Here is a 26,633-nt window from a genome sequence, read left to right as displayed (position 1 = left end):
ATAGAATAATAGGAAGTCTTACTGAGTGTTTATAATGTCTAAGGTGCCTCATGCAGAGATCTCATTCAGTTCTCTGTTATATTATAAAATAGGTATAATGTTTACTTCATTTTATAGATGAAGGAAAAGAGGTTAAAGAGGTAGAGTAATTTCCCCGGGGCTACAGAGCTAGTTAGCAGTAGAGTCTGTATTTGAACTCAGACAGCCTGACTTCAGCCCACCTTCAATCCCACTAAGGCTACATACTTTGTAACTGTCCTAGGTTGCCTGCCTAGTTGTACATATAAAACCTTTGTCTTTTTATCTAATTATTAAAGTTTGAATTATTTTTGTCATTATATTCCTTTGCGGTAAAGCATATAACACTTTAATATTAAGTTGTATATAAATAAAAATCAATATTTTATTTTTTACAACGGGCCATATTATCTATTAGGGGTAGGTAATCAACAATTGAATAAGTAGGTCTGAAACAGTTTCTACCACTTAACAGTTTGTGTGACCTTAGGCAGGTTTCTGTGAGTTAGTTTCCTTACCTTAAAAAAAAAAAAGAAAAAAAAAATTTTTTTTTCTTAAAGATGGGGTTAATAGTAGAAGGTAGGATGATTAAATGATACATATAAAAAGTGAGAATTAAATCAATTAATAAATTTAAAATACTTAGAATTATACCTGGTAGACAGAAAAAAATTCAATATGTTCATTGCTGCTACTGATTTTATTTTCATTTTTTGAGTAATTTTAGTTCAGTTATGATGAAACCTGTGATTCTTTTAAATTGCTTATATTTATACATTGCTTGGTAATTTTTACTCATCAACAGTAGTTTCAGCTGAAAACGATCCCTTCCCCCATCTGCTTTTTTTGGCCAAAAATCATTTCCAAATAGCTTTGATTTGTCCAGATCCCAGGTCACATTCTCAAACCGAAATAATTTTTGTTACCAGCTTTTGGTTTAGGGAATAAAGGTAAACTTGGATAACTTGTCAGGTTTGATATATCAGTCGAATATATTTAATTCTAATTAAATAATAGAATTTTAATACAAGTACTTTTCAGATTTATGTCCTGTAATTAGAATCAATAGGGAATAGTTTTCTTATAAATACTAATCAGAAGCTTTATATATCACTGTGTTAATCAGGGAAGAAAATTGTTTCCCAAGGTGCATTTTTTTTTTATTTTTAAGCCTTTGAAAAACATTCTTTTTACTTGTAACATGTTTATGTCCTTACACTTCTTTTGTTTTCATAGCTTACAGCATATAGTTTGTTACTTTTGTTAAAAGTAATCAAAACTCAAGGAAGTGGAAACGAACTTTATTCTGAGCCATTATTTTATATGCATACAGACCATTCTGATTGCAAAAAAAAAAAAAAAAAGCAAATGGCTTGAAGTTTGAAGTTGGCTGGTTATATTGAGGCTTATAAAGGAAAAAGTTGTGGTCGAGTCGATTCCAACTTAAAGCGACCCTATAGGACAGAGCAGAACTGCCCCGTAAGGGTTCCAAGGAGCAGCTGGTGTATTCGAACCGCCAGCCTTTTGGTTTGCAGCCCAACTCTTGACCACTGTGCCACTAGGGCTAAAGAAAAGAAAAGAAAAAAAAAAATTTTTTTTTTTGAAGAGGAAGTAGGAAAATAGAACATCAACCATTTGCTAATCTTAACATGATTGATTGAACTTTGCCCTTCCTCTTTTACTGAGATCAACTGATTTAAAAAAAAAAAAAAAACAAACTTAAAATCAAAGCAAGATACCTATTATTAATTTTTCGCTTTGACGCTTTTCAGCTTTTAGAATACTTAGCCATGTTTAATACCATCTTTAAAGAAAAGAAAAATGTTTAAGTTTCTGATGATTATTCAGGTTCACAGCTACTTCTAGTTTTAAAACTGTTTAAACAGTGGGAAAAAAAAAAACCCTCCCAGAATCTGTATCTCAAATTAAAAATTCCTTATCTAGTATGAATTTATATTTTACATTATCAATTCATTACTTTCATTAATCTGCCAGCAAATTGTAACAATGACTAGAGAATGGATGTTTCCTGGTGAGGGTATCTGGAGACTAATGGGGATGAAAAGAAGGAATGGGCTGAAGGATAGAAATTTGGCATCATATGCTAGACAGTATTTTCAGTAAACCAAGATTATATACAGCTAGAAATAATTCTTAAAATGTTACTAGAGGGTTCAGGCACCCGGAAAACAGATTAAATGTATGCTTTTATAAATTGTGAGTAAATATTTAATTTTTTTTTCTCACAAATATCAAGAATGTACTTTTGGAGCATTGAGTCTGTTAAGCACTCAGTCTACTTATGCTGTATTTTTTAAATTGAGACAACTCTTGTCTTTCTAGACCATCACCTATTCCATATTCTTTATAGTTTACCCCTTGTAAAGAAATGTTTAACTTTGGGGAACTGTTTGGTAGGGGGTCATGAAATTTCTGAAACTCACTATTAGGAAGAACTACTATGTCAATCAATGTAACTATGGACAAAATATTGAATGACACATCAAAAGAAGATAGAAGGAATACACAGAGTCACTGTACCAAAAAGAATTGCTTGATGTTCAACTACTTCAGGAGGTAGCATATGATCAAGAACCAATGGTACTGAAAGAAATCAAACTGCACTGAAGGCATTGGCAAAAAACAAGACTTCAGGAATTGACAGCATACTAATGGAGATGTTTCAACAAACAGATGCAGTGTTGGAGGTGTTCACTTATCTATGTCAAGAAATTTGGAAGACCGCTTTCTGGTCAGCAGACTGGAAGAGATCCATATTTGTGTCCGTTCCAAAGAAAGGTGATCCAGCAGAATTTGGAAATTATCAAACAATGTCATTAATATCACACGCAAGTAAAATTTTACTAAAGATCATCCAAAAGCAGTTGTAGTAGTACATAGTCAAAGAACTGCCAGAAGTTCAAGGCGGATTCAGAAGAGGATGTGGAACAAAGGATATCATTGCTGATGTCAGATGGACATTGGCTGAAAGCAGAGAATACTAAAAAGATGTTTACCTCTGTTCTATTCACTCCACAAAGGCATTCAACTGTGTGGATTATGACACATTATGGATAACATTGCAAAGAATGGAAATTTCAGAACACTTAATTGTGCTCATGAGGAACCTGTACATAGACAAAGAGGCAGTCGTTCGAACAGAACAAGGGGATATTGTGTCGTTTAAAATCAGGAAAGGTGTGCATCAGGGGTGTATCCTTACACCATATTTATTCGATCTGTATGCTGAGCAAATACTCCGAGAAGCTAAGATATATTGGAGGAAGACACGTTAACACATTAACAACCTGCGATATGCAGATGATACAGCCTTGCTTATTGAAAGTGAAGAGGACTTGAAGCACTTACTGATGAAGATCAAAGACCTCAGCCTTCATTATGGATTACACCTCAACATAACGAAAACAAAAATCCTCATAATTGGACCAGTAAGCAACATCATAATAAATGAAGAATATATTGAAGTTGTCAAATTTAATTTTACTTGGATCTGCAATCAACGCCCATGGAAGCAGCAGTCAGAAAATCAAAGGACATATTGCATTGGGCAAATCTGCTGCAAAAGACCTCTTTAAGTGTTCAGCCGCAAAGATGTCACTTCAAGGACTAAGGTGCGCCTGACCTAAGCCATGGTGTTTTTCAGTCACCTCATATGCATACGAAAGCTGAACAGTGAATAAGGAGGACCAAAGAATTGATGCCTTTGAATTATGATGTTGGTGAAGAATAGATAATATACCATGGACTTCAGAAGAATAAACGAATCTGTCTTGGAAGAAGTGAAGCCACTTCTTCCAAGTGAAGATGGTGAGACTTTGTCTCACATACTTTGGACATGTTAACAGGAGTGATCAGTCCCTGGAGAAGGACATCAAGCTTGGTAAAGTACAGGGTCATTGAAAATGAGGAAGACCCTTTATTAGGTGGATTGACACAGTGGCTGCAACAATGAGGTCAAACATAGCAACAATTAAGAGGATGGTGTGGGACTGGGCACTGTTTCATTCTGTTATACATGGGCTTGTCATGAATCAGAACCAACCCAAAGGCGCCTAACAACAACCCCCCACCCCCATGTAATGTAATAGGTTACATTTGTATATTTTAATTTGTTTGCAAAGCACCTTCGCATACTTTTACCATATGAACTCAACAATAGCCTAATTAGGCACACAGCAGGCAGGTATTTTCTTTTCTAGATGTGGAAAATGGCTTTATTTAGTCCAGTGAACTTTTTATTGTACCACATCCCCTCGTAGCAAAAGGTAGTTGAGTTTACAAGAAAGGAAATATTTTGAGTTTTTTCTTATATAAAAAAAAGAGCATGGACAAATCAGGATATGAATGTTAAGAAGGAATTAATCATCTTGAGTAAAATGTAGATGTATAACCCTATTTCAGTTCTGTAATGTTTCATGTTATTATTGTGAGTTTTTAACTATAATTCATGTAGTTTTATCAGGACTTCTTCCCATACAAATCTTTGCAGTTACTGAAAATGATCAGGGTAGAAATTTTGTGCAATTTAAAAAATTGTTTTCTTTATTTTAAAAGCGGTAGTACTTACTATTGAAGATTTAAGAAATGTTAAAAATTAGGATTAGAAAAACCCATCCGTAATCCTACCATCCAAATCTGTTACTGTTAACGTTATTTTTATTTTTTACTCCCAGTTTATTTCCCAAGCTTTTTAGTTGTTGTGTAACTGTGATTCTAATGGATGTAAAATTTCGTATTCTGGTGTGCCCCTCACTTAATGTAACACAGGTATCTTCAGCTTTTATTTTATCTTAAGTGGTATAAAGAATGGGTGATACTGAGCGATCTCTACTTTTCCCCTTTTCAGGCACGTATAGTTTAAATATATCAGAGATCTTCATTATAACTGCTTTTGGAACCCATAATTTGTCTATAAACTATAACATATAAACTGTAATACATCACTGTGAACAACTATTCAGCCATCAAAATTATTCTGTTGAAAAATATTAATTATGTGGAAAAATTATGAGGAGGAAAAGAGCATATGAAAAAGTCTATCATAATATAGATTCAGGATTCTTGAGGTCAGTAGGTATCATGAACCAGCTAAAATTCTATGTAAAACAATGTAGTGTTTATTTTTCTGGGAGATCTATACTTTTCATGAGATTTTCAAAGGGATCTGTGACCCAGAAAGGCTCAAAACTACTGATTTGTTGTAAAATGTTAGTAGTTGTTATCTCCGGGTTGGTGGGATTACGGTTCTATTCATTCATGTTTGCTGTCTTTTCTCTAGTGAATATGTATGATGTTTAATAGCCTGAGGGTTCGTTTTGATTTTTAGTTGTTGGACTGTGTGTGTGTGTGTTTAAAGGAAGAAGAGAGAGAAGACTTACGCAGAACAAGGGACTGTTACGAGGAGTGAGGACTGGGGGAAGATGGAATAGTGAAAGATGAAAGTATGGAGGGCTGTCATGTACTTGTTGATTATTTAGGAATTCCATGATTTATCCAGTACTTCTGAATGTTTGATATCCATTTTAAAAGTAGGATTTTACCCATGAGTCTTGTATTTCTTTTAATTGCTAAGCTCTGAAATATCTATTTTCGTGGAAAATTCCTCTAGCTGTAATCTCATAATGCTGCCAATCTTTTTCTCATGATTGTTTTAGAATAACAGTGTTTTTCCCCCAACACAACACCTCCTAGCCACCGGGTATGTCTTTCCACAAAACATGTGAAAATTCCCAGGGTAAGGGGTGGGGGGGCTTCCAGTAAAGGGTGGTATTTTTCTTTGATGATACTGTTTATCCCTTTCCCTTTTCTGAATATTATTGTTAATGTCTTCATAGCTAAGGGTGGGGGGGGTGGTTCTTTTTGGAATTTATTATTAGAGAATTATGTTAACATTCCTAAGTAGAACGTTACAAACTTTTTGGAGTTAATGAAACAATCTTTTATTCTGGGTATTTTGCAGTGTGCATATCCGGCCTTCAAAAAGGTTAAAAACATTCTGTTTTTAGAATAAACAGAGCTAAATTTGGCAGTAAAATCAAGTAACACGATTCTTCCCTATTATAACAGTATTCTTTCCAAACCTAATATGTACTCGGGGATAAAGCGCTGATTTTGTTTTTCAGTACAAATTATTGCTTGCTCTTGAATTTGTATAATAACATTTATGTGTTGACAAACCTAATGTGAAGGATTTTTTTAAATTGTTAAACTGTTTTGAAATACTGTTTTAAGCTTGTTTATCAAACAACTACAAAACTATTAAGGGACATCCATATTTCTAGGGTTTTATAAAACTTAACGGACATCCATATTTCTAGGGTTGTTTTGTTTGTAGTTGTCAGCATTGTAGTCTTTACTTGAATAGTCTTGTGATTGATGCAAATAATAAGACTTTATTTTTTGGGGTGGAAAGATGACCTTTAAAAGGTTTCCAGTGCTCTTCTAGAAGATGGTGTGGCTTCAGTGGCACCTTCCTCTCCTGATTTTCTTCCTACCCTGTCTACCCGTACTTCCCTTCAGTAGCTTCAGTTACCAACTGTACATGTGCTGATGACTCCAATACCTGTATAACCAACTACTATTAAATATCTGCTTTTAAGTATCTCAGAGACATCCTAAAGTCAGCATGTTCAAAAGCAAACTTATGAAACCTCACAGGTTGCAGGAGTTGTCATCAATATCCACAGCTGAAAACCTGGACATCATTTATGACTCTTTTACCACCCCATCCACATCCAGCCCTACTGAGTCTGTCTCCTGATTATCTTCAATGCTACCCCACCATTCTAGGGTACCATCATTTTTCACGTGGATCATGACAGTAGCCTCCAAACCAGCCTCTTCATCTCCACTGTATTCTTTTAAAAAGATTGTTACTTTTCCTGCCTCAATGGTTTCCCATTAACTTGAAATGAAATCTAAAGCCATTGTCTCTAAACGGGGATGATACACAAGATAATTTATTAGGGGCAGTAGAAAAAATTAGAACTTCTATTTATGTTTATCTTTTTATCTAAAAAAAAAATGAAGATATTTACCGTGTACTAGTCATTTAGGCCTCTCTTGCTCTCTGTGTCAGATGCTCATTTGGTACTGGAGGTATCTCTAGGATACCTCCCCAAGATGCTTTGTTCACTTTCTACAAGTTACACACTACTGTAATTTGAAAGTCTATTTAAATGGATGTATGGATCACTATCTAGTTTAACCTAATAGTCATGAATGGATAAGTCTGAGGAGGGAATTTAAGGAGAAAATTAAGGATATACCTGCAAAGGTGATCACATGGTAGTTTATTTTACAAAGGACACAGAATCTATTCTCATAAATTCAGGAAAATCTCTTAATCCTGATTATGGAGTTTTAAAATTTTAGATTTTAAAAATTCAAAATCTTACTGTGGGGCGTCTTTTTGCTATGGTAGTCATTAAAAATCAAGTATGCAAACTGATCTTAGAACTAGCTCTTCAAATCTTTGTATCACAACAAAATGTTAAAGTAAGATCTTCAGAAATACTGAAGCATATCCAATTAAACTTTTATTAAAAGATATTATCAATCATCAGTTTTAGTGTGAAGAAAACACCATAAATAGTTAAAGGAAATTTTAGTCTGTTTTATTCCTTTATGTTGTATTTTTTGTGATAATGTTTATTTTTATATTATGGTCATATTTTTCGTAGGTATATAAACATGCATACTACCATGGGTATGTAATGAAGAAAGTTTGGTGACTGTTAGTTTAAATTCTTTCATAAGATAGCTTTCAGGTCTCCTGCTTGCTTTTCCTGCTTCATTTTTCTCTCACACCTGTGTTTACATTTCACACTTTAGCCATATTGGACTTTTCCTGTTTTTCAAATGGGCCACATACTCTTTGCTTCTAGGTATTTGCACGTTCTCAGTCCTCTTTTAAGTCTAAATTTAAACATATTCTGGCATAATGCTTCTCAAAATGTGGTCCTTGAGCTGTTACCGATATCTTAAAAGATAAGAACAGAATTTGAGAGTAAGCATTTAGAAACTTGAATTGCTATTTGACATTATCATCACATCCAAGAACACGATCAATAGATTCCTCTTTGAACGGGATGTAGACTGTTTCCTCAATTGCTGTGATAAGTCAGTTACATGTGGTGTGTTAGTCATGTCTAGCAAGACAGTGTTACAACTGTGATATTTTTGTTTAGCCATTTGTAACCCAAAAATGTATAAGAACTGAAGAAAATTTAAGCATTTATTTATTTTTAAAACTTGATTTCTAAAATATTGTGTTAATTTTAGTCGGACTTGTTTCATAAATAAAATAATAAAAAGTACATAAAAATAAAATGATAATTAAAAGCCTTTCTTTTGAATTTCTAGATTTATAGGTATTAGCTAAATCTGGAAGTCAAATTTATATTGTTTTTAACCCTAATTTACCCATGATATAAAACAAGCTTTACTGGACTTTTTTTTTTTTTTAAAAAGAAAAGATATACCTTCTGAACGTGACAGTACAGGCAGTCTTCAGGTTATGAACATTTGACTGACTTACAACCCCTGGTTACCAACCAACCCCCGTAAAGCCTATTATATTAAAAACTCAAAGTACATACAGTGGTTTATAATAAGAAATGGGGGCTACTTTGTGATGCACATCAAAACATTATTATTACTGTATTATTATCTTAAAGATGTTTTAGCGCATCTGGAACTGCTTCTTACCCTGGAGAGGTACACTTTATACTGAGACAAACACTTGACTAAGTGACATTAGATACTGTTCTGCTGACATACCTGTTCTAGTTTACATACAAATTTGACTTAAAGACCAATTTAGGGGTGGATCTCGCTTGTAATCTGGGGACTACCAAATGATGATGATGGAAGTAATTTCAGAGATGCAGAGCAAAAGAGTGTTTGTTAATAGTTTTGTTGGGAAACTTTATTCCTCCTGTATTGAGTTCAGTTTCAGCCATAATTTATGGGGAAGTGCTAAAACCACAGTGCTCAGGTGCTAACTGAAAAGTCAGTGGTTCAAATTCACCAGCTGCTCCATGGGAGAAAGATGTAGCAGTCTGCTGCTGTAAAGATTTACAGCCTTGGAAACACTAAGGATTGCTATGAGTCTGAATCAACTGGGTGGCCCTGGGTTTAGGACTTCTTTCATTGAGATTCTTGATATGTCACCTGAACTTAACAGTATGCTTGCTATATCAGTTTAAGAATAAACAGTAATTCACTAAGAATGTAAATGTCCTAATGCATTAAATTTGAGATCTTTAAAAAATTAAATGACCGTTTGGAAGTGGATCATAATCAATGTTACCATATGCTGAAGTACAGTGGTTTTCAAAAGGAAATTTTCAATCAAGAGTACTTGAACTTTGGGAATGAACTCTTAGTGCTTTTGCAAGATAAAAAACCAGGTTGGTTTTAAATACATGAATTAGACTTGTTTGCTAGCTTCTTGTCCTTTTTTGGGGGGAGTGGGTGGGATGAAATTAACCTTCAATTCAAGGAAGAAATATAAAATGTTTTTCAATGAAAGATAGACAAAAATGGAAGTTAGAAACTCAAAAATGTTTCTACAGATTGCTATATGTTCCATATTTTAGTAAAAATTAATGGCAAAATAGGTGGTGATCTTGATATTGTACATTTGCAAAAAAATTATAATCAAATACCTTACAGATTTTGTGGGACACTTTGAATTTCATTTTCCATCAAAATAAAATCATGCAGAATCCGTTTTACTTCATCAAAAATTATTTTAGATTTAACTATAACTATTGAATAAATTATTGGAATTGACCATCAATGAAGGATTGAAGACAAATTTGGAACAACGTAATTCTCTGCATTTTGGATAAAAGTTAAAAATGAATATCCTGATCTTGCTGAAATTGCTTTATAATCTTTCCATTCCTGTCACTATGCTTCTGTAAGACTAGTTTTTCCTGTAAAGGAATGAATTAACATCTGGGAGTGAGAGCTTAAATGCCAGGATATCATCCTATATACCAGTGGTCTCAAACTTCTTGGTCCCAGGATCCCTACACTCTTAAAAATTTGCAAGAACCCAAAGAAGCTTTTTTTTTTTTTTTTAATTTTCATGAATCCTATCTGGAACAAGAAGGAGGAAGGATTTATTTTAAAATGTATTTTGTCAAAAAAAAAAAAAAAAAAAAGGTCTGCCATTTTACATTCTCTAATCCTAAAACTTTTGTACCAGGATACTCCTTATTCTTTGTGGCTAGCATTATCATCAGTCCAACCTAGACAGATAAATTAACAAGTGTGGTAGCCAGCCTCCATCCAAGAAAGCTACAGTGAGCCACCTCCAGGTATTTATACCTTTGTGTAATCATTCCCTCCCATATTGCACCAAATTTGATCCATGTGACCAATAATATAAGGCAAAGTGATAGTATGTCACTTCTGGGATTGGGGTTTAACAGATAGTGCAGTTTCTTTTTGGGTCCCTTTGTCACCTCCTCTCTCAGACCACTTGCTTCGGGGGTATAGTGAGCAGCCCAATAGAAAGGCCCACAGAGCAGAGGAACTGAGGCCTCCTGCCAATAGCCAGTGAGAAACTGATGCCTTTTGCCATTAGCTATGTGAGTGAGCTTAGAAGCAGATTCTCCCGTCCAGTTGAGGCTTCAGGTGACTAGCTCTGACTAACATCTTGACTAAAACCTCATAAGACACCAGCCAAGCTACTTCTAAATTGCTGACCAACAGAAACTCTGAGATAATAAATGTGTGCTGTTTTATACCACTAAGTTTTGGGGTAATTTGTTATATAGTAATGGATAATTAATACAAGAAGCAAGATCATTTGTTACATTAAAAACTTTAAATATTGACATATGTGCTATTCAGAGTTTGTGAATGTGTTTAATATAGGAAATTTCTCTTCATAACTTTTGGTCAAAGTAGGCCTGGAATGACAGTTAGAAGTGCAATAGCAGTTTTCTGTATGTATTGCCTATATGTATAATTTTACTGAAAAATATATGGTTTTATGTAATTATTTTTGTTCTAATTATATTTATTGAAATAATTTCATGGGTTCAAGTCTAATAAAACATTTAGGCTTCTATTTTGTATGTTCATTTTTATTTTTTAGTATATTTAATTTTATAAAAGTATTGGTCCATGTGGAAACATATCAAACAACATCATTAATGTCACATGCTAGTAAAATTTTGCTGAAGATTATTCAAAAGCAGTTGCAGAACTTCCAGAAAATCAAGCCGGATTCAGAAGAAGACATGGAACAAGGGATATCATTGCTGATGTCAGGTGGATCTTGGCTGAAAGCAGAGAATACCAGAAAGATGTTTACCTGTGTTTTATTGACTATGCAAAGGCATTCAACTGTGTGAATCGTAACAAATTATGGGTAACATTGCGAAGAATGAAAACTCCAGAACACTTAATGGTGCTCATGTGGAACCTGTGGATACACAGACCAAAAGGCAGTCACTCAAACAGAACAAGGGGGTGCTGTGTGGTTTAAAATCAGGAAAGGTGTGTGTCAGAGTTATACCCTTTCAGCATACTCAATCTGTATGCTAAGCGAATAATCCAAGAAGCTGGACTATATGAAGAAGAAGGGAACATCAGGATTGGAGGAAGACTCATTAACAACCTGTGATATGCAGGTGATACAGCTTTGCTGCTGAAATGAAGAGGACTTGAAGCACTTATTGATAAAGATCAAAGACTATATAGCCTTCAGTATGGATTACACCTCAATATAAAGAAAACAAAATTTCTCACAGCTGGACCAATAAGCAACATCATGATAAACGGAGAGAAGATTGAAGTTATCAAGGATTTCATTTTACTTGGATCCACAATCAACACCCATGGAAACAACAATCAAGAAATCAGATGACATATTGCATTGGGCAAATGTGCTGCAAAAGACCTCTTTAAGTTGTTAAAACGTAATGCTGTCACTTTGAGGACTAAGGTGCACCTGACCCAAGCCTTTATATTTTCAATCCCTCACATACATGTGAAAGCTGGACAGTGAATAAGGAAGAATTGACACATTGGAGTTATGGTGTTGGCGAAGAATATTGAATACACCACGGGCTGCCAGAAGAACAAACAAGTCTGTCTTGGAAGAGGTACAGCTAGAGTGCTCCTTGGAAGCAAGGCTGGTGAGACTTTGTCTCACATACTTTGGAGAGATTAACAGGAGGGACCAGTCCCTGGGGAAGGACATCATGCTTGGTAAGGCAGAGGGTCAGCGAAAAAGAGGAAGATTCTTGGTAAGATGGATTGACATAGTGGCTGCAACAATGGGCTCAAACATAGAAGTGATGGTGAGGGTGGTGCAGGACCAGGCAGTGTTTTGTTCTCTAGTACATAGGGTTGCTATGAGTCAGAACTGACTTGATGGAACCTAACAACAACAAAAACATTGGTCCATGATGGATTAATACTTAAACAGGAAAAAAAGACAAAATGGTTCTTCACCACAGATAGTCTAGATTAGGCCCCCTGTCTTAGTTCTTATGACATTCTATACTTTACCTTATCATAATGGTTATATTGCTTTCTTATAATTGGTTAGATTCCCTGCTAAATTGAAATCTCTATGAAGGGCAGGGTCCATGTCTATGTTTCCTGTTATATCTTCAGTACCGTCTACAGTGTCTGATACTGGGTAGGTGCTCAATAGATATTGTTTGAAAGAATTAATGTTCCTTTTAAAACTTTTTCATTGTGTTGGAATAATGATTAACTTCTACAGCTGTAAATAAGTTGTCTACTATAACTGTACCTCGTAAGAGGAATGTTAATTGTTTAGGGTTAAAAGAAAATATTCTTAGCATTCTTCTTAGTGAATACTAGGAATTTTTATAACACATTTTTTTTTCCCCTATAGCATAACCACTTCCTCTGAAGAAGATGCCTCAAGTAGATATCCCCGACCAGATAGAAGTGGGTTCAGTAGATATAACAGGGATACAAATGCTTCAGGTAATTTGGTCTCAAGTAGCACATTGGAAAAGAAAATTGAAGATCTTGAAAAGGTATGAATTACAAATTATTTAACATTTTTTGATAAAATTACTGTAAGATTTTATATTTATTTTTCACTTTCACAGCTGCTAAGAGAAAAAGCATTGAAATTTACAGGGGAGACACTACCATAAAGTGGTAGAAGAATGAGGGACACTAGTGGGAGATATTAATGTTAATCTGTATTTACATATATAGTCAAATAACCCACTGTCTTTGAGTCAATTCTGACTCATAGTGACCCTGTAAGACAGAGTAGAACTGCCCCATAGGGTTCCCAAGGTTTCAGTCTTTATGGAAGCAGACTACTGCAAATTTTTCTCCCATGGAGCGGCTGGTAGACTTGAACCTCTGACCTTTGGTTAGCAGCTGAGTGCTTAACATTGCACCTCTAGGGCTCCTTATAGCAGCTTTAAATGTATAGTTTTTAGACACATGGTGGCTAGGCATTTTGTGATTTCCATAATACATTCGTATTCGTGTCTGTTGATGCTAAAACTTTAGAAATGGAGCTAATTTTTATATTATATTTAATGGAGACTCCCATTCTGCCAAGTGTTATCTCTAATATATCAGAACAGTCCCTGCCTTTGAAGTGTTTAGAAGTCTGAGGTGGCACATACACTCTGTTTGTTTATTTTGTATAGAGATTGTCATTTGTAGACTTCCCTCTGGATTCTGAGTTAGGGCCACCTTTGGTGTTGGAACCAATTTTGTGTAAGAATAAGCCTGTTTAGAATTATCTTTGAGAACAAATCAAATGAATATTGGCACGTATTTATTAAGAATAAGGGTCTCAGTTTCCATAGTCATTCTTCCCCTAAATTGATAATGGTGCTGAATTTCTTTCTAATTGCTGAAAATATGTTTTGTTTTACTGAATTGAAATTATTTTCTGTGATACAAAGTTTATAAATAGAAATTTACATGACATTATGATTATTCTTAGGTAGCTTCTAAGCTTTAACACTGGTTTCTACATGGAACCATTATTGATTAAAAACTTCAGAGAATGTGTAGTCTAATAGTTTTCGTGGAGGTTCCTCAGAAAGGCATCTGGAATTCCACAGAAGTTTGGACTGCAGTAATTGGCAATAGCTCATTAATGCAGATAACTTGCAGCTTTCTTTGAAGGGGTAACAGGAAAGGAGCCAAATTCTGGGCAAACCCTTTTCAGCTTTGCCTCCCAGATGTCTGACCCAGCCCATGGTCCTGGATTCTAAATAAGATTTCTTTTGATAAGGGGTTGCATTGTTTAAACAATAAATAAATAAATAAATCTGTAATCTAATCAAATTCATCCATCTTTTTCATTGTCAGTTAATAACAACCTGAAGCAAAATTGAGGAACATTGTTTATGTCTAGAGTTTTCTAGTGGGCAGTCTCCTTTTCTTCTTCTTAAGCTTCGTATATTTAATAAAAATTTTGAATTTTCTCACACAGGATATTATCCATATAATATATGGCTCATAAATAATGGTGGTGATAAGCTTAAAGGGCATAAATCATTGAGTATGTTAGTAACTGCTAAAGACTTGTATAAACCTGTATTTAATCAAGAATCTACCTTACAGCTTCTATATTCCCCTCGTTCCCTGATTCATCCCTGGGGTGGATTCTTCCTTCTCTCACCAAATATTTTAAAAAGAGCTCATTGAAAATCTTCATATATCTGAGGTACTTCACCAAAGTTGGTAGACGTATGCCATTTATAGAAGATTATGAACAACCAGTTACTCCCCAATTAATACTGCGTAATTATGTCTACCAGGAAGTAGTAAGAGAAAGGCAAGAAAACTTAAGACTTGTGAGACTGATGCAAGATAAAGAGGAAATGATCGGAAAACTCAGAGAAGAAATTGACTTGTTAAATAGAGTAAGTATTTCACATATTTCAGTTTCATGGTTTCCTGTTTTGTTGGCAGTTGTATCAAATGTATAAATATGAGAAATTATTTAATTGCGTTACCCTGTTTAGCTTTTTTTTTTTGTTAATGAAATAGTAATTTGTGGTCGTAAGAGCCATCATTTTATTTCATCAGGCCAATTATTAGTTTTAATCACTAAGTTTTATTTTTTTGGAGATTGATTGATGAATAGATTTGTTCTGTGCTTTATTAGAGTTGAGAGTTGATGCATAACTTGTCGCTACCGTGCATAAAAGGGCTTTGGCAGAGTTGACTCAGTGAAAAATTAAAGTCAATAGTTTCTCTCCAAAAGAAATTCCAGATATTTTGAGGTCTATTTTCATCACTTTTTCCCCAGTTATACTTTCAAACAGCCAATTTTAGGTTTAGCCTTATCACAGGCTGTGTATTACGCGCCTTTGTAGATCTTCCCTTTTTTTTCAGCTCCAGAATTAGTGTGCTGCTTAAGAACCAGGTATTAGTGCTAGGCCATACTTAGGTAGTAGTGAGATGAGAAGAGATTCCAGAGTTTGGCTTTTTAGAGGGCTTTTAGAAAAGATGGAGGAAAGGACTAAGTTTGCTTCAGGGAAAAAAGGAGCACATCTTTCTATCCAACCTTAACTCTAACCAGGAAAGAAGAGAAAATAGAGATGCTTCATTATGTGCAAACCCATTCTAATAAAGTTCTAAGGCATTAACTACAGGCTATCTGTTAGGAATCGTGAAAGCTGGAACGAAGAAGGATCGGTAGTTGGAAAATATGGCCTTGGTGATAGAAACCATGCCAGAAATAGAATGATAGAATTTTGCATGACCAATGACTTCTTCTTTGCGAATACCTTTTTTCAACAACATGAATTATGACTATACACATGGACCTCACCGGATGGAAGAGACAGGAATCAAATCGACCTCATCTGTGGAAAGAGACCGTGGAAAAGCTCAATATCATCAGTCAGAACAAGACCAGGAGCTGGCTGTGGAGCAGACCAACAATTGCTTATACGCAAGTTCAAGTTGAAGCCGAAGAAAATTAGAGCAAGTCCACAAGAACCAAAATACAACTTTTCGAGTATCTTACCTAAATTTAGAGACTGTCGCAAGAACAGATTTAACACATTGAACACTAATGACCAAAGACCAGATGAGTTGTGGGATGACATCAAGGACATCATACATGACAAAAGCAAAAGGTCATAAAAAAGACAGGAAAGAAAGAAAAGACCAAAATGGATATCAGAAGAGACTCTGAAACTTTATCTTGAATGAAGAGTAGCTAAAGCAAATGGAAGAAATGATGAAGTAAAAGAGCTGAACAGAAGATTATGAAGGGCAGCTCCAGAAGACAAAGTATTATAATTAAATGTGCAAAGACCTGGAGTTAGAAAACCAAAAGAGAACACGGTTGGCATTTCTCAAGCTGAAAGAACTGAAGAAGAAATTCAGGCCTCTTATTAAATTATTGATGGATTATATCGGCAAAATATTGTGCGATACAGAAAGCACTTTATTGAAAGAAGATGGAAGGAATATACAGAGTCACTGTGCCAGAAAGAATTGGTTGATGTTCAGCCATTTCAGGAGGTAGCATATGATCAAGAACCAGTGGTACTGAAGGAAGAAGTCCAAGCTGCACTGAAGGCAGTGGTGAAAAACAAGACTCCAAGAATTGATAGCATACCACTTGAGAAGTTTCAAAAAATGGATGCAGCACTCTAGGTGCACACTCAATCTAAGCCAAGAATTTTGAAAGACAGCTTTGTGGCTGACTGGAAGAGATCCATATTTGTGCCCATTCCAAAGAAAAGTGGTCCAACAGAATGCAGAAGCTATTGAACAATATCATAAATATCACATGCAAGTAAAATTTTGCTGAAGATCATTCAAAAGCGGTTGTAGCAGTACATCAACAAGGAACTGCCAGAAGTTCAAGCTGGATTCAGAAGAGGAAGTGGAATGAGGAATGTCACTGTTGATATCAGATGGGTCTTGGCTGAAAGCAGAGAATACCAGAAAGATGTTTGCCTGTGTTTTATTGACTAAACAAAAGCATTGGGCTGTGTGGATAATAACAAATTATGGATAACATTGTGAAGCATGGGAATTCCAGAACACTTCATTGTGCTCATGCGGAACCTGTGCATAGACCAAGAGGCAGTCGCTCAAACAGAACAGGGGGATACTGTGTGGTTTAAAATCAGGAATGGTGTGTGTCAGGGTTGTATCATTTCACCACACCTATTCAATCTGTATGCTGAGCAAATTACCCAAGAAACTGGACTATCTCAAGAAGACCATGGCATCAAGATTGGAGGAAGACTTATTAACAACCTGCAGTATACAAATGACACAACCTTGGTTGCTGAAAGTGAAAAGGACTTGAAGCACTTACTGATGAAGATTAAAGACTACAGCCTTAAGTATGAATTGCACCACAACATAAAACAAAAATCCTCAAAACTGGACCAATAAGCAACATCGTGATAAATGGAGAAAAGTTTGAAGTTGTCAAGGATTTCATTTTACTTGGATCCACAATCACTGCCTGGGGAAGCAACGGTCAGAAGTCAAACAACGCATCACACTGGGCAAATGTGCAAAATGTCACTTTGAGGACTAAGGTGTGTCTGACCCAAGCCAGGATATTTTCAGTTGCCTTATATGCGTGCTAAAGCTGGACAGTGAATAAAGAATGAAGAACTGACACATTTGAATTATGATGTTGGAGAAGAATATTTAGTATACCACGGACTGCTGGAAGAACAAACATCTCTGTCTTGGAAGAAGTACAGCCGAGTGCTTGGTAAGTGGAAGGTCAGTGAAAAAGAGGCAGACCCTGGACAAGATTGATTTAAACAATGGGTGCAACAGTGGGCTTAAACGTAGCAATGGTTGTGAGGATGTTGCAGGACCGGGGAGTGTTTCATCCTGTTGTACATAAGGTGAGTCAGAACCAAGTTGATGGCACTTAACAACAACATCAGTTAGGAAACTGAAACTCAGCTAAAGTAATTTTCTCAAGGTCATATGTTGTTAATTGCATAGTAGTTGGCTGAGCCAGTATTTGACCTCAGATACTTGACAGCCTTAATTCTAAGTTCTTTCTAGTCTTGTAGACTGCCTTTCATGTTTCAAAACAGAGACATTCATATATTGGTGCTGGAATTTGATTTACTAAATTCTGCAGATATTTTTGATGTAGTAGAACTGTCTTAGTTACTCTGGACGTTAAAAAAGATTGAGACTCTTGCTTTTGCAGAGTTTATAATTTGGTAATGACCTGTGAATGTATTTTATCATTTAATTCTGTTAGGTAGATCTCAGTTACAGTAATTTTTGAAATCTTGTGTTTTTACTAAAACAGTTTAGTTTCCCAACATCTTTCATGTACTTTCTGAGTAAATGCAAATTCTGTCTTTGCAAGTCTGAAAATTATTTATCTAATTATTTATCTAATTTTTCAAAAGCAGTATGCTAAATTTATCAGAATGCTGCTATTGTATAGCATACTTATAATTCAAATTGATTGCATTCAAGTTTTAGTACTTGAAATTGCAAGGAAAAATCTATAAATGTTTTCTTTTTCAAGCGTTAGTAGACAGTCCACCTTCAAATAATGTTTCTTGTAACTAGAATTTATAGTGGATTTTCTTAGTATTACCAAATGGTTGTATGTATATATGGCAGTAGTACTAATGTGGGAAACATAGAGCTGGAGAAACACACCCTTAAAGCTAAAGGGTGATTACCTAGTTTAGTGGTTTTCAAAGTTTTTTTTTTAGCTCTAAAATCTTTCCCACAAACAAAATATTTAAAAAAACAACATATAAATTGAACCAAATCCACTCTATATGCTCCAGATGCCTCTTCTGTATGTCTCATTTCTCTCATCTCCCCAGCTTCATACCCCATGTGTACGTTTGTTAAGGATTACACGAGGAAGTAGGAGTACATTCAGAACTTACAATGGGACCTGTTGATGCCCAATTTGACTCAAAGTTGCAACTCAGGGCCCTTGAACCACAGCTGGCCTGCATATGTGTTTTGTTAGCCCTCTATTTTGGGGGGCTGGGGCAGGTGGGAATTTATTTTTAACTAAAACATTAAGTTATTTACAGTGATTAAGAATTGGGAGATTCACAATTAAAAAATCCTGATTTCTGGCTTCTCTTGAAAAACAAACATCTGGCCAACACTGGGCCTTCATTTGCTCTTGGTAACAATGAGGAGTTGAGCAGTGGCTGCTCCCTTTAGGTAGGGCATATTCTATCTAAAGTTTTTTCAAGAATTTGCTTACTTTCAAAATTAACAGTTTAATTGTATGAATTATCTTAGAATGCATATTTTTAAAAATGTTTTTATCTGTGTCGGAATATTTGTATTTTAAAATCTCATATTATTTTTTCCCTTAAGGACCTAGATGATATAGAAGATGAAAATGAACAACTAAAGCAGGAAAATAAAACTCTTTTGAAAGTTGTTGGCCAGCTGACAAGGTAGAAGATTCAAGGCTGAGTGTGGAAAAAAATTTGAAACTACTGATTGAACGTTATGGTCAATGCTAGGACAATATTCCTATGCAGCAATACATTAAAATAACTAAGTGTGTATATTTATTTCTAGAAAGCTGACAGATGTTTATTTTCAAAATACTCCTTTTTCATGATTAGTTTCAAACAAAGTATCCACCTTTTATTTCATAGATAAGTAATGCCTTTTCAGTTATTGAAAGGATAGTTTATGGCTTTTATGGTTTTGTGTGGTATGCAAATAAAATATGGTTTAAAGTCACAACCATTTAAATGTATTTTATCTAGGGTAGTGCGTTTTCTCCCTAAAGCAATATACATGGTCTTTGTTTACATGAATCCAGATGTTTTGGGGGGAGTTACCTGAAAATACCTTATTACTGATGTGTACAACCTTTTGTGTGTTGACAACTTACTCAACAAAGTCTTTGCCTACTGTCATTTATTCTTTCAATTTATTTTAAGTGATTTAGATCATAGAATCACACTATTTTGTATAGCAGTTATCTTTTTAAAGGAAAGCTGTTAGAAAAAGTCACTTAATATCATGTACTAGTTGACTAAATATAAATTTAAAAAAGAATACTTGAATTGTGCTATAGTAAATGAAAATTTACTATTTTGTATTTGAATATTAAAATCACTTTAACTTTTGAAAAACAGTTTTAATTTTAATGTAAAATTTCTTATGTAGGTACTAATTTTTTTTTTAATGTTCTAAGGTTTATTAGTGCACATGAAATATTTAAAAAATTGGTTATTCTTCAGGTCTGGAAAGTGTACAATTTCAGTGTATAAGGAAAAATTCATACTGTTGATCATTATGCATATTAACATGCATTAAAAATCAAAACAAAAATATTTGTACATAAAGCGTTTATGCTTATATCAGTAAAATAGTACATAATCAGAAATAGTACTAAAATACTTTGCCTAATTTCAAAGTTTGAGAATAATACTATGACAGTTATTCTCACTCATCTAAGAGATTATCCCCCTACCCCAAATTTAAGTAATTTTCTTCCTAACAATGGAATTTTTAGAACAATTATCTTTGAGGAATTATACAAATTTTCTCTTCTATGAAATATCATTAGTGTTTATGGTTATTTTATATTACATTTTCATGTTGAGTAAGAACCCACCTTTAAAATACATTAACATTAAAAATGTCTGCCTGATGGTTGAATCTTAAATAGTTTACTGCTATCATCTTATCCAATTAATGTACATAAGTGGCTTGAAATTATTAAAATCCATTTTGGGTGCACTTCGGAGTCTTCTCCTTCACTTACCAAGCCCCTTCATTAAACTGTTAGGAAAATAGGAAAGGTGAGACAATTTGAAAAAAATGTGTAGTAAATAAGTATCTGTCAATGAATTCTGAAACTCTCTGTAGTTAGCAGGGCCCCCCGCTTCCACCCTCATCCCATCTTTTAGTTTCAGAAGTTTCAAACTTGGCTGGTCATCAGAATCACTTCGGATGCTAAAAAGAATTCTCTGACTATAGCTCTTAGATAGGCTTAGGTTGAGAACCTGGAATCCAAAATGTTTAAAGTTAACACATCTGATGGTTTTGATCATCACCTGGGTTTGGAAAAAATGTTACCTCTTTCCTCCTGTATGTTCTCTTAGAGGCCCTGGAATTAACATAATTTTAGCTATTAGCATTTTCCCCCCTTTGAGTTTATTTAATAAATAACCTGGTCCCAGGGCAGTTTTCATATATTCATATATATATATATATATATATATATATATATATATATATATATATGTCCTGCTCACCAAGAGTTCAATGTTAGATTACTAAACTTGGTATAGTTGGCAAAATTACTGCATAAGGTCTTCCTTCTTAAAGACTATTATGCAGCCTGGGAACGGCGATCTGCCGCCCAAATGTCTGAAGGAGCATGCCACACTCAGTGACTCCCTTGGCTGTAAGGCACTTAATCTCCTTTTAACAGCTAAGTGATAGACATGTCAGTATTGCCTAATGTTCCATTCACCTTTTGGATGTTGTGGAAATGCTGCCATTTTCTAGCCTTAAAAATAATGTATTCATTTTTTAGTTACAGAGAAAAAAGACAATTATTTTGAATTTTCTATTTAATCCATATATAGGTAAAGAAACATTTTACATTTTAAAATTATACCATTAAAGACTGAAACGTTCTTGCAATTTTCTTCTTCTTCAGTTCATGGGGAACATTTCCCACAGAGATTTTTGCTTTTTTAACATAAAGATGCCTAGTGCAAATACAGGAGACGTGGTAACTGTGGCAAAAACATTTCACATACTGTCCACTGCCCCCTCCCTAATATGTATATTTATTTCACACTGAATATTGAAAAGATGAAGTAAAATCTGGTACAATTTCTTCTTAAGGTTTATAAAAGTGTTGAGATTTTTAAAAGGTAACTGAAATAACCACTACCTTAGAAAACTTGGCTATTGTCAATAAAGTGCTAGTGTTTATGAAATTATTCTGTTTAGAAAATTTTTTATATGTCCTGGGAATTTGTAGCATAATAAAAACATCCAAAGTTCTAATGCGTTTATGAGATCATTTTCAAAACAACATCCTTATTATCTTTAAAACAAACATGAAAATTACTGAAGTGATATTTATCCCCCTTTTTCTAGAATTGTTGGTAACTTGATTGCACTACAGTTACCTGCAGAGAGGAAGGGGAAGGCTTTTGGTGGTGTATTTCTAAATAAGGGATTTTACCAAATTTAGTAGATTAGAAGTCAGAGTTGCTTAAGTAGTTTAAAACATAGAAAGTTAAATATCAGGGGCAAGTACATGAAACGATGTATTTTTAAGGTGAAAATCTTCCTCAATTACATGTGGCTTATGTTTTCTTATGTTTATGTATTAATCTGGATTTTTCTAATTAGAAATTAAAATGCGATGTTTTTAGTCCGCGAATATTTTGTTGGAAACAGCGTAAGTCAATATAATGGAAGCATCCATGTGTTGGAAGACAAAACTTCAAAAATCTTGAATTTGATAATTGATCTGGTCTTTTGGACATTTTTCACATGTGTAGTGACAGTAATCTTTCATCTTTTTTGTAGTTACATGATTTTTTTTTATCATTGCCTAGTAAGTCCCATCCAGCATTGGGACTTGCTAGTCATGATTTTGTTAATAACTAGTTACAGAATTCAGACACAAATTTTCATTATTACAATATGAGAAACCAAACACACCAGCTTTCCATTGCTGGGTTTTATTAAGTGAGAAAGAATTCAGGAATCAGAACTTTAACGTGTCGAAGTTAGTGCTGAACATCCTCATGTTGTATGTGAAGCATTCCCAATATGTACTGTAAAGCTTGACTTTTGTATTGAAACTATGCTGTCATAAATAAAGAACATCCCATTAATCAGGATTGTAATTTGTATTACTTACCTGAGAATGAGTGTGACACTTTTATTTTCCTGTGCCATTAAACTGAAAGCATTGTACCAACAGCAGACAACTAATATTTTGCTTATCAGGTGCACCAACCTGTTGTTACATTTTCTCCTTGGTTTATAGAAACTGATTATTTCACTACCAGTTTAAAGACTTGAACCATAACCCAAGAAAACCTAAGCCCGTACTGTTTTTTGTTTTTTATTTTAGTTAGGTAGAATCTCATAGCATGTTAAATCTAAACCCCTATCCTCCCAAAAATAATTATGTGAGTGTACGAGAACATATGTATTGAGGGCGTTTACATTAAATTCTCAGACCCATTTCTTGAGCAAATATCTTAAGTCATCTGGGTATATGATACTGTTACAGATAATAAACCAAAAAAACCTGTTGCGGTCAAGTTGATTCCAACTCAGCAACTGTGTAGGACAGAGTAGAACCGCCCCGTAGAGTTTCCAAGGAGTGCCTGGTAGATTTGAACTGCCAACCTTTTGGTTAGCAGCCATAGCACTTAACTGCTAGGCCACCAGATATTTCCGTATAGATATTACAGTTGTTTTAAAAAAAAATAGGCACGGACCAACCCTTCCTTCTAGTAATGTATAATCTACATATAGTGTATGTCGGTAGCACAAAGTGCAGTCTGATTAGCAGTAGCCTGTCCAATCTGAATAAAAAAGAGAGAAAACCAAACCCAGTGCTGATGAGTCGATTCCGACTCATAGCGGCCCTATAGGACAGAGTAGAAGTGCCCCATGGAGTTTCCGAGGAGCGCCTGGCGGATTCAAACTGCCAATCCTTTGGTCGCAGCCATAGCACTTAACCACTATGGCCACCAGGGTTTCCCTAATCTGAATAAAAAAGAATAGCTCACTCAAAAGGCTTAAAAAAAATGTTTTTTTTTCTTTGTTTGTTGTACTCATTGTCTTTTACGTCTAGTTAATAGGTACTGTTTGATTTGCTGCAGCATTTATTGAAAAGCTACTTGCACTTTGGGAAGTACGTTACCATACTCTTTTAGATAATTATTTATGCATTAGGAAAAGGACATTTTTAAGTTATTTATAACAGTAATAAGGTAAAAAGAATTTAATGTATGTCAGATACACCAAATTGTTGATGGTATTCAAATATGATTTTGAGTTAGTATTTGTGTATACATTATTGGTTTGTTTTAAAGTATTTAATTCTACTCTAATCAACACATATATTGGCAGTTACTCTGATAGTAATAGAATATTAGTGATGATCACTTGATCAACATTGATTACGTACTGGTGTTTGTTTTGTTCCATTTCTCTTTTCTCCATATACCTAATTAGGTGTATTTTCTTTGGTGAACTTGTTTCTTGAATGATTTGACAATGGTATTTAGGGTTTTTATTATTATGTTTTTCTTCTAAATTTAAGCAGCTGTCATTGCTTCCAGTGGAGACCATATGAAAGTTAAAACATACTACTTAGTTGAAGAATTGGGTAATTCAGGTAATCCAAATATTTGTGGGGAAACATTTAGATCATGTATTGAACACTTTTTATTGAACACTTTTTATTGAACACTTAGGAAACACTGGTGGCATAGTGGTTAAGTGCTACGGCTGCTAACCAAAGGGTTGGCAGTTCAAATCCACCAGGCGCTCCTTGGAAGCTCTATGGGGCAGTTCTACTCTGTCCTATAGGGTCACTATGAGTTGGAATCAACTCGACGGCACTGGGTTTGGTTTTTGGGTATTGAACACATAAATATTGCGTAAACAGCTTTCATCATTCTCATTGCATAGATTCTCTTTGCAGAATAGTCTCCTTTATATAGATTCAGTGTTAGTGTGCTTTGTATGTAAAATAAGAGTCTCTCAGTAGAAAAGTAAATTTTCATTTACTTTTCAACACCAATTAATTGATTTTTCCTTCCCGTACTATCAGTAAACCCCTGACCGTGAGTTTTCTTTTTAAAGTTATGGGGTGATGCTAATATTTTAATTAGTTTATGCACCTCATACTGGCACAATATGCATTACTTTTAAATTCTGTATGTGGTGTATTATTTTAGAAGGAAATGATGTTTTAAGAAACAAAAAGAGTTGATAGGATATGAATATATTAATGGTGGAGCTTCTTAAATAAGTGAGGAAGTGCACACATGCTCATCCTGACTGAAGAGTTTCCGTTTGTGTTTTAAAACTGCGTGAATAGTTTTTAAATTAAAAATTGTAACTGTTATAAACTAAATCTCATGGTGTTCAAAGCATTTTAGGTCCTTAGTTTGAAAATGATAAGTCGGGGTCTGGGAATGTAAAAATCCAGCCTTTTTGTTTCTTTAGTAAATGGTTTACATAACCTTTTGTTGACTGTGTCATTCTTCATACAGCTACACCAGCTAATCAGTCTTCCTTACTTCCAGAACCCTAAATTCGCCTTCTCAGTAATGTTGTACATGTCTAACATGTGAACCAGCATCCTTCAGGTCAGTCTGTTTAGACAGTGTCTCAAGTCCTTACGTAAAAGCATACTCCATTAGCAAGCCCATTGAAAAAATTTTGCAAGGTCCCACAGTCTTAATTGAAGTGGACTCTATCTTAGACTTCCATCAAATCTTTTTTTTCTTTCTTTCTAGATACAATTCCCACTGTTTGTATGCTTACACATGCACATACTTCTATCGGCAATTGTAAACTATCCACATATTTCCTTAATCTTATTGCTCCAGTTTCTTTTCTTCACCTCTACAAGAGGTTACCTTTTCTTCCTGGTTAGCTTTTGGGAAAGAATTGTGCCATACCGATCCTTCCCATTAAAGGAATAGGAGTGGTTATAATATCCTTTACATTTCTTTTGATGTCTGTCCTGATGAGGGTAGAAAGGAAACTTGGAAGCAAAATTGCTCTTAATCTTGGACCAAAAGTACAGTTGTACTCTTTCAAAAAACTTCTGAGCCTTAATCAAAGTACTTTTAATAAAGAAAAAAGCTTTTTATTTGGTGTCAGTTAGTTGGGCAACATGAAAAAAAATTAATATGAGCCAATCTAGAAAGGTAGAGTGAACTTTTACTTTATAAATGTGAAAGAAAAACAAGAGTTTGATTGTTGTGTATGTTTTCTATATTAAAAAATGCTCAATTATTCAGTATAAATTATCTTAATCCATATGTGATCAGTTGCTATCCCTGTTTAGACCTGCCATGGGATGTGAAATTCACAGTCTTTACATTATGTTACAGGCTTCTTTACGGAGAAATACTTGTATTCCTTTAAAATGTAGACTGTTGTGGTTAAACAAAAGTAGATTGTTATCAGTGGACATTTTAACTTTAAGGAAACAAATTATTAAAAATTAATAGCAGGGTATCTGATTTCTTTTATTCTTGTAGAGAGGAAGTATAAACAAAGCTATCAGTCAAAGACAGAGAATCCAAATTTGAAGAGTCTGTAAATTACTTTTGGTAAGAATACATTCATCTGCTAATGTTAAGAAAAGTTGGAAACTACTAGTACCCATAGCAGATTGAAAGCTTCATGTATGGATGTTTCAGAACAAGAAGCAACATCACTACTTTGAAGTAAAATTATTTCATTCGTTTACTATTTTAAGTGTGGCCACTGAATCAGTGAAGATTGTAATGGGGTAAATAGTGGACACTTTAAAAATGCTAATTGGAGGTCTTGTTGTTGTCAGGTGCCATCAAGTCGGTTCTGACTCA

General features: G+C 34.5%; 1 protein-coding gene across 2 annotated transcripts in view; it reads left to right on the top strand.

The window, feature by feature from the left end:
• Window positions 1–21,246, top strand: part of PAWR (pro-apoptotic WT1 regulator) — a 148,091-nt gene extending 126,845 nt beyond the window's left edge. Inside the window, exons 5-7 of one of the 2 annotated variants that reach the window (XM_049885174.1) lie at window positions 12,932–13,079; window positions 14,841–14,945; window positions 19,390–21,246. In XM_049885174.1, the coding sequence (XP_049741131.1) occupies window positions 12,932–13,079; window positions 14,841–14,945; window positions 19,390–19,476 (340 nt within the window). In that variant the 3' untranslated portion in view covers window positions 19,477–21,246. Of the gene's footprint in view, window positions 1–12,931; window positions 13,080–14,643; window positions 14,747–14,840; window positions 14,946–19,389 lie in introns of those variants that run through there. The other variant, XM_049885176.1, reaches the window with a different exon arrangement.
• Window positions 21,247–26,633: the final 5,387 nt, after the last annotated feature.

The sequence above is a fragment of the Elephas maximus genome, chromosome 4 (genome assembly GCF_024166365.1).
Source record: "Elephas maximus indicus isolate mEleMax1 chromosome 4, mEleMax1 primary haplotype, whole genome shotgun sequence".
In the NCBI taxonomy this organism is placed as follows: Eukaryota; Metazoa; Chordata; class Mammalia; order Proboscidea; family Elephantidae; genus Elephas; species Elephas maximus.
Note: the sequence above shows the minus strand (reverse complement) of the source record. Positions and strands in the feature narration are given on the sequence as shown.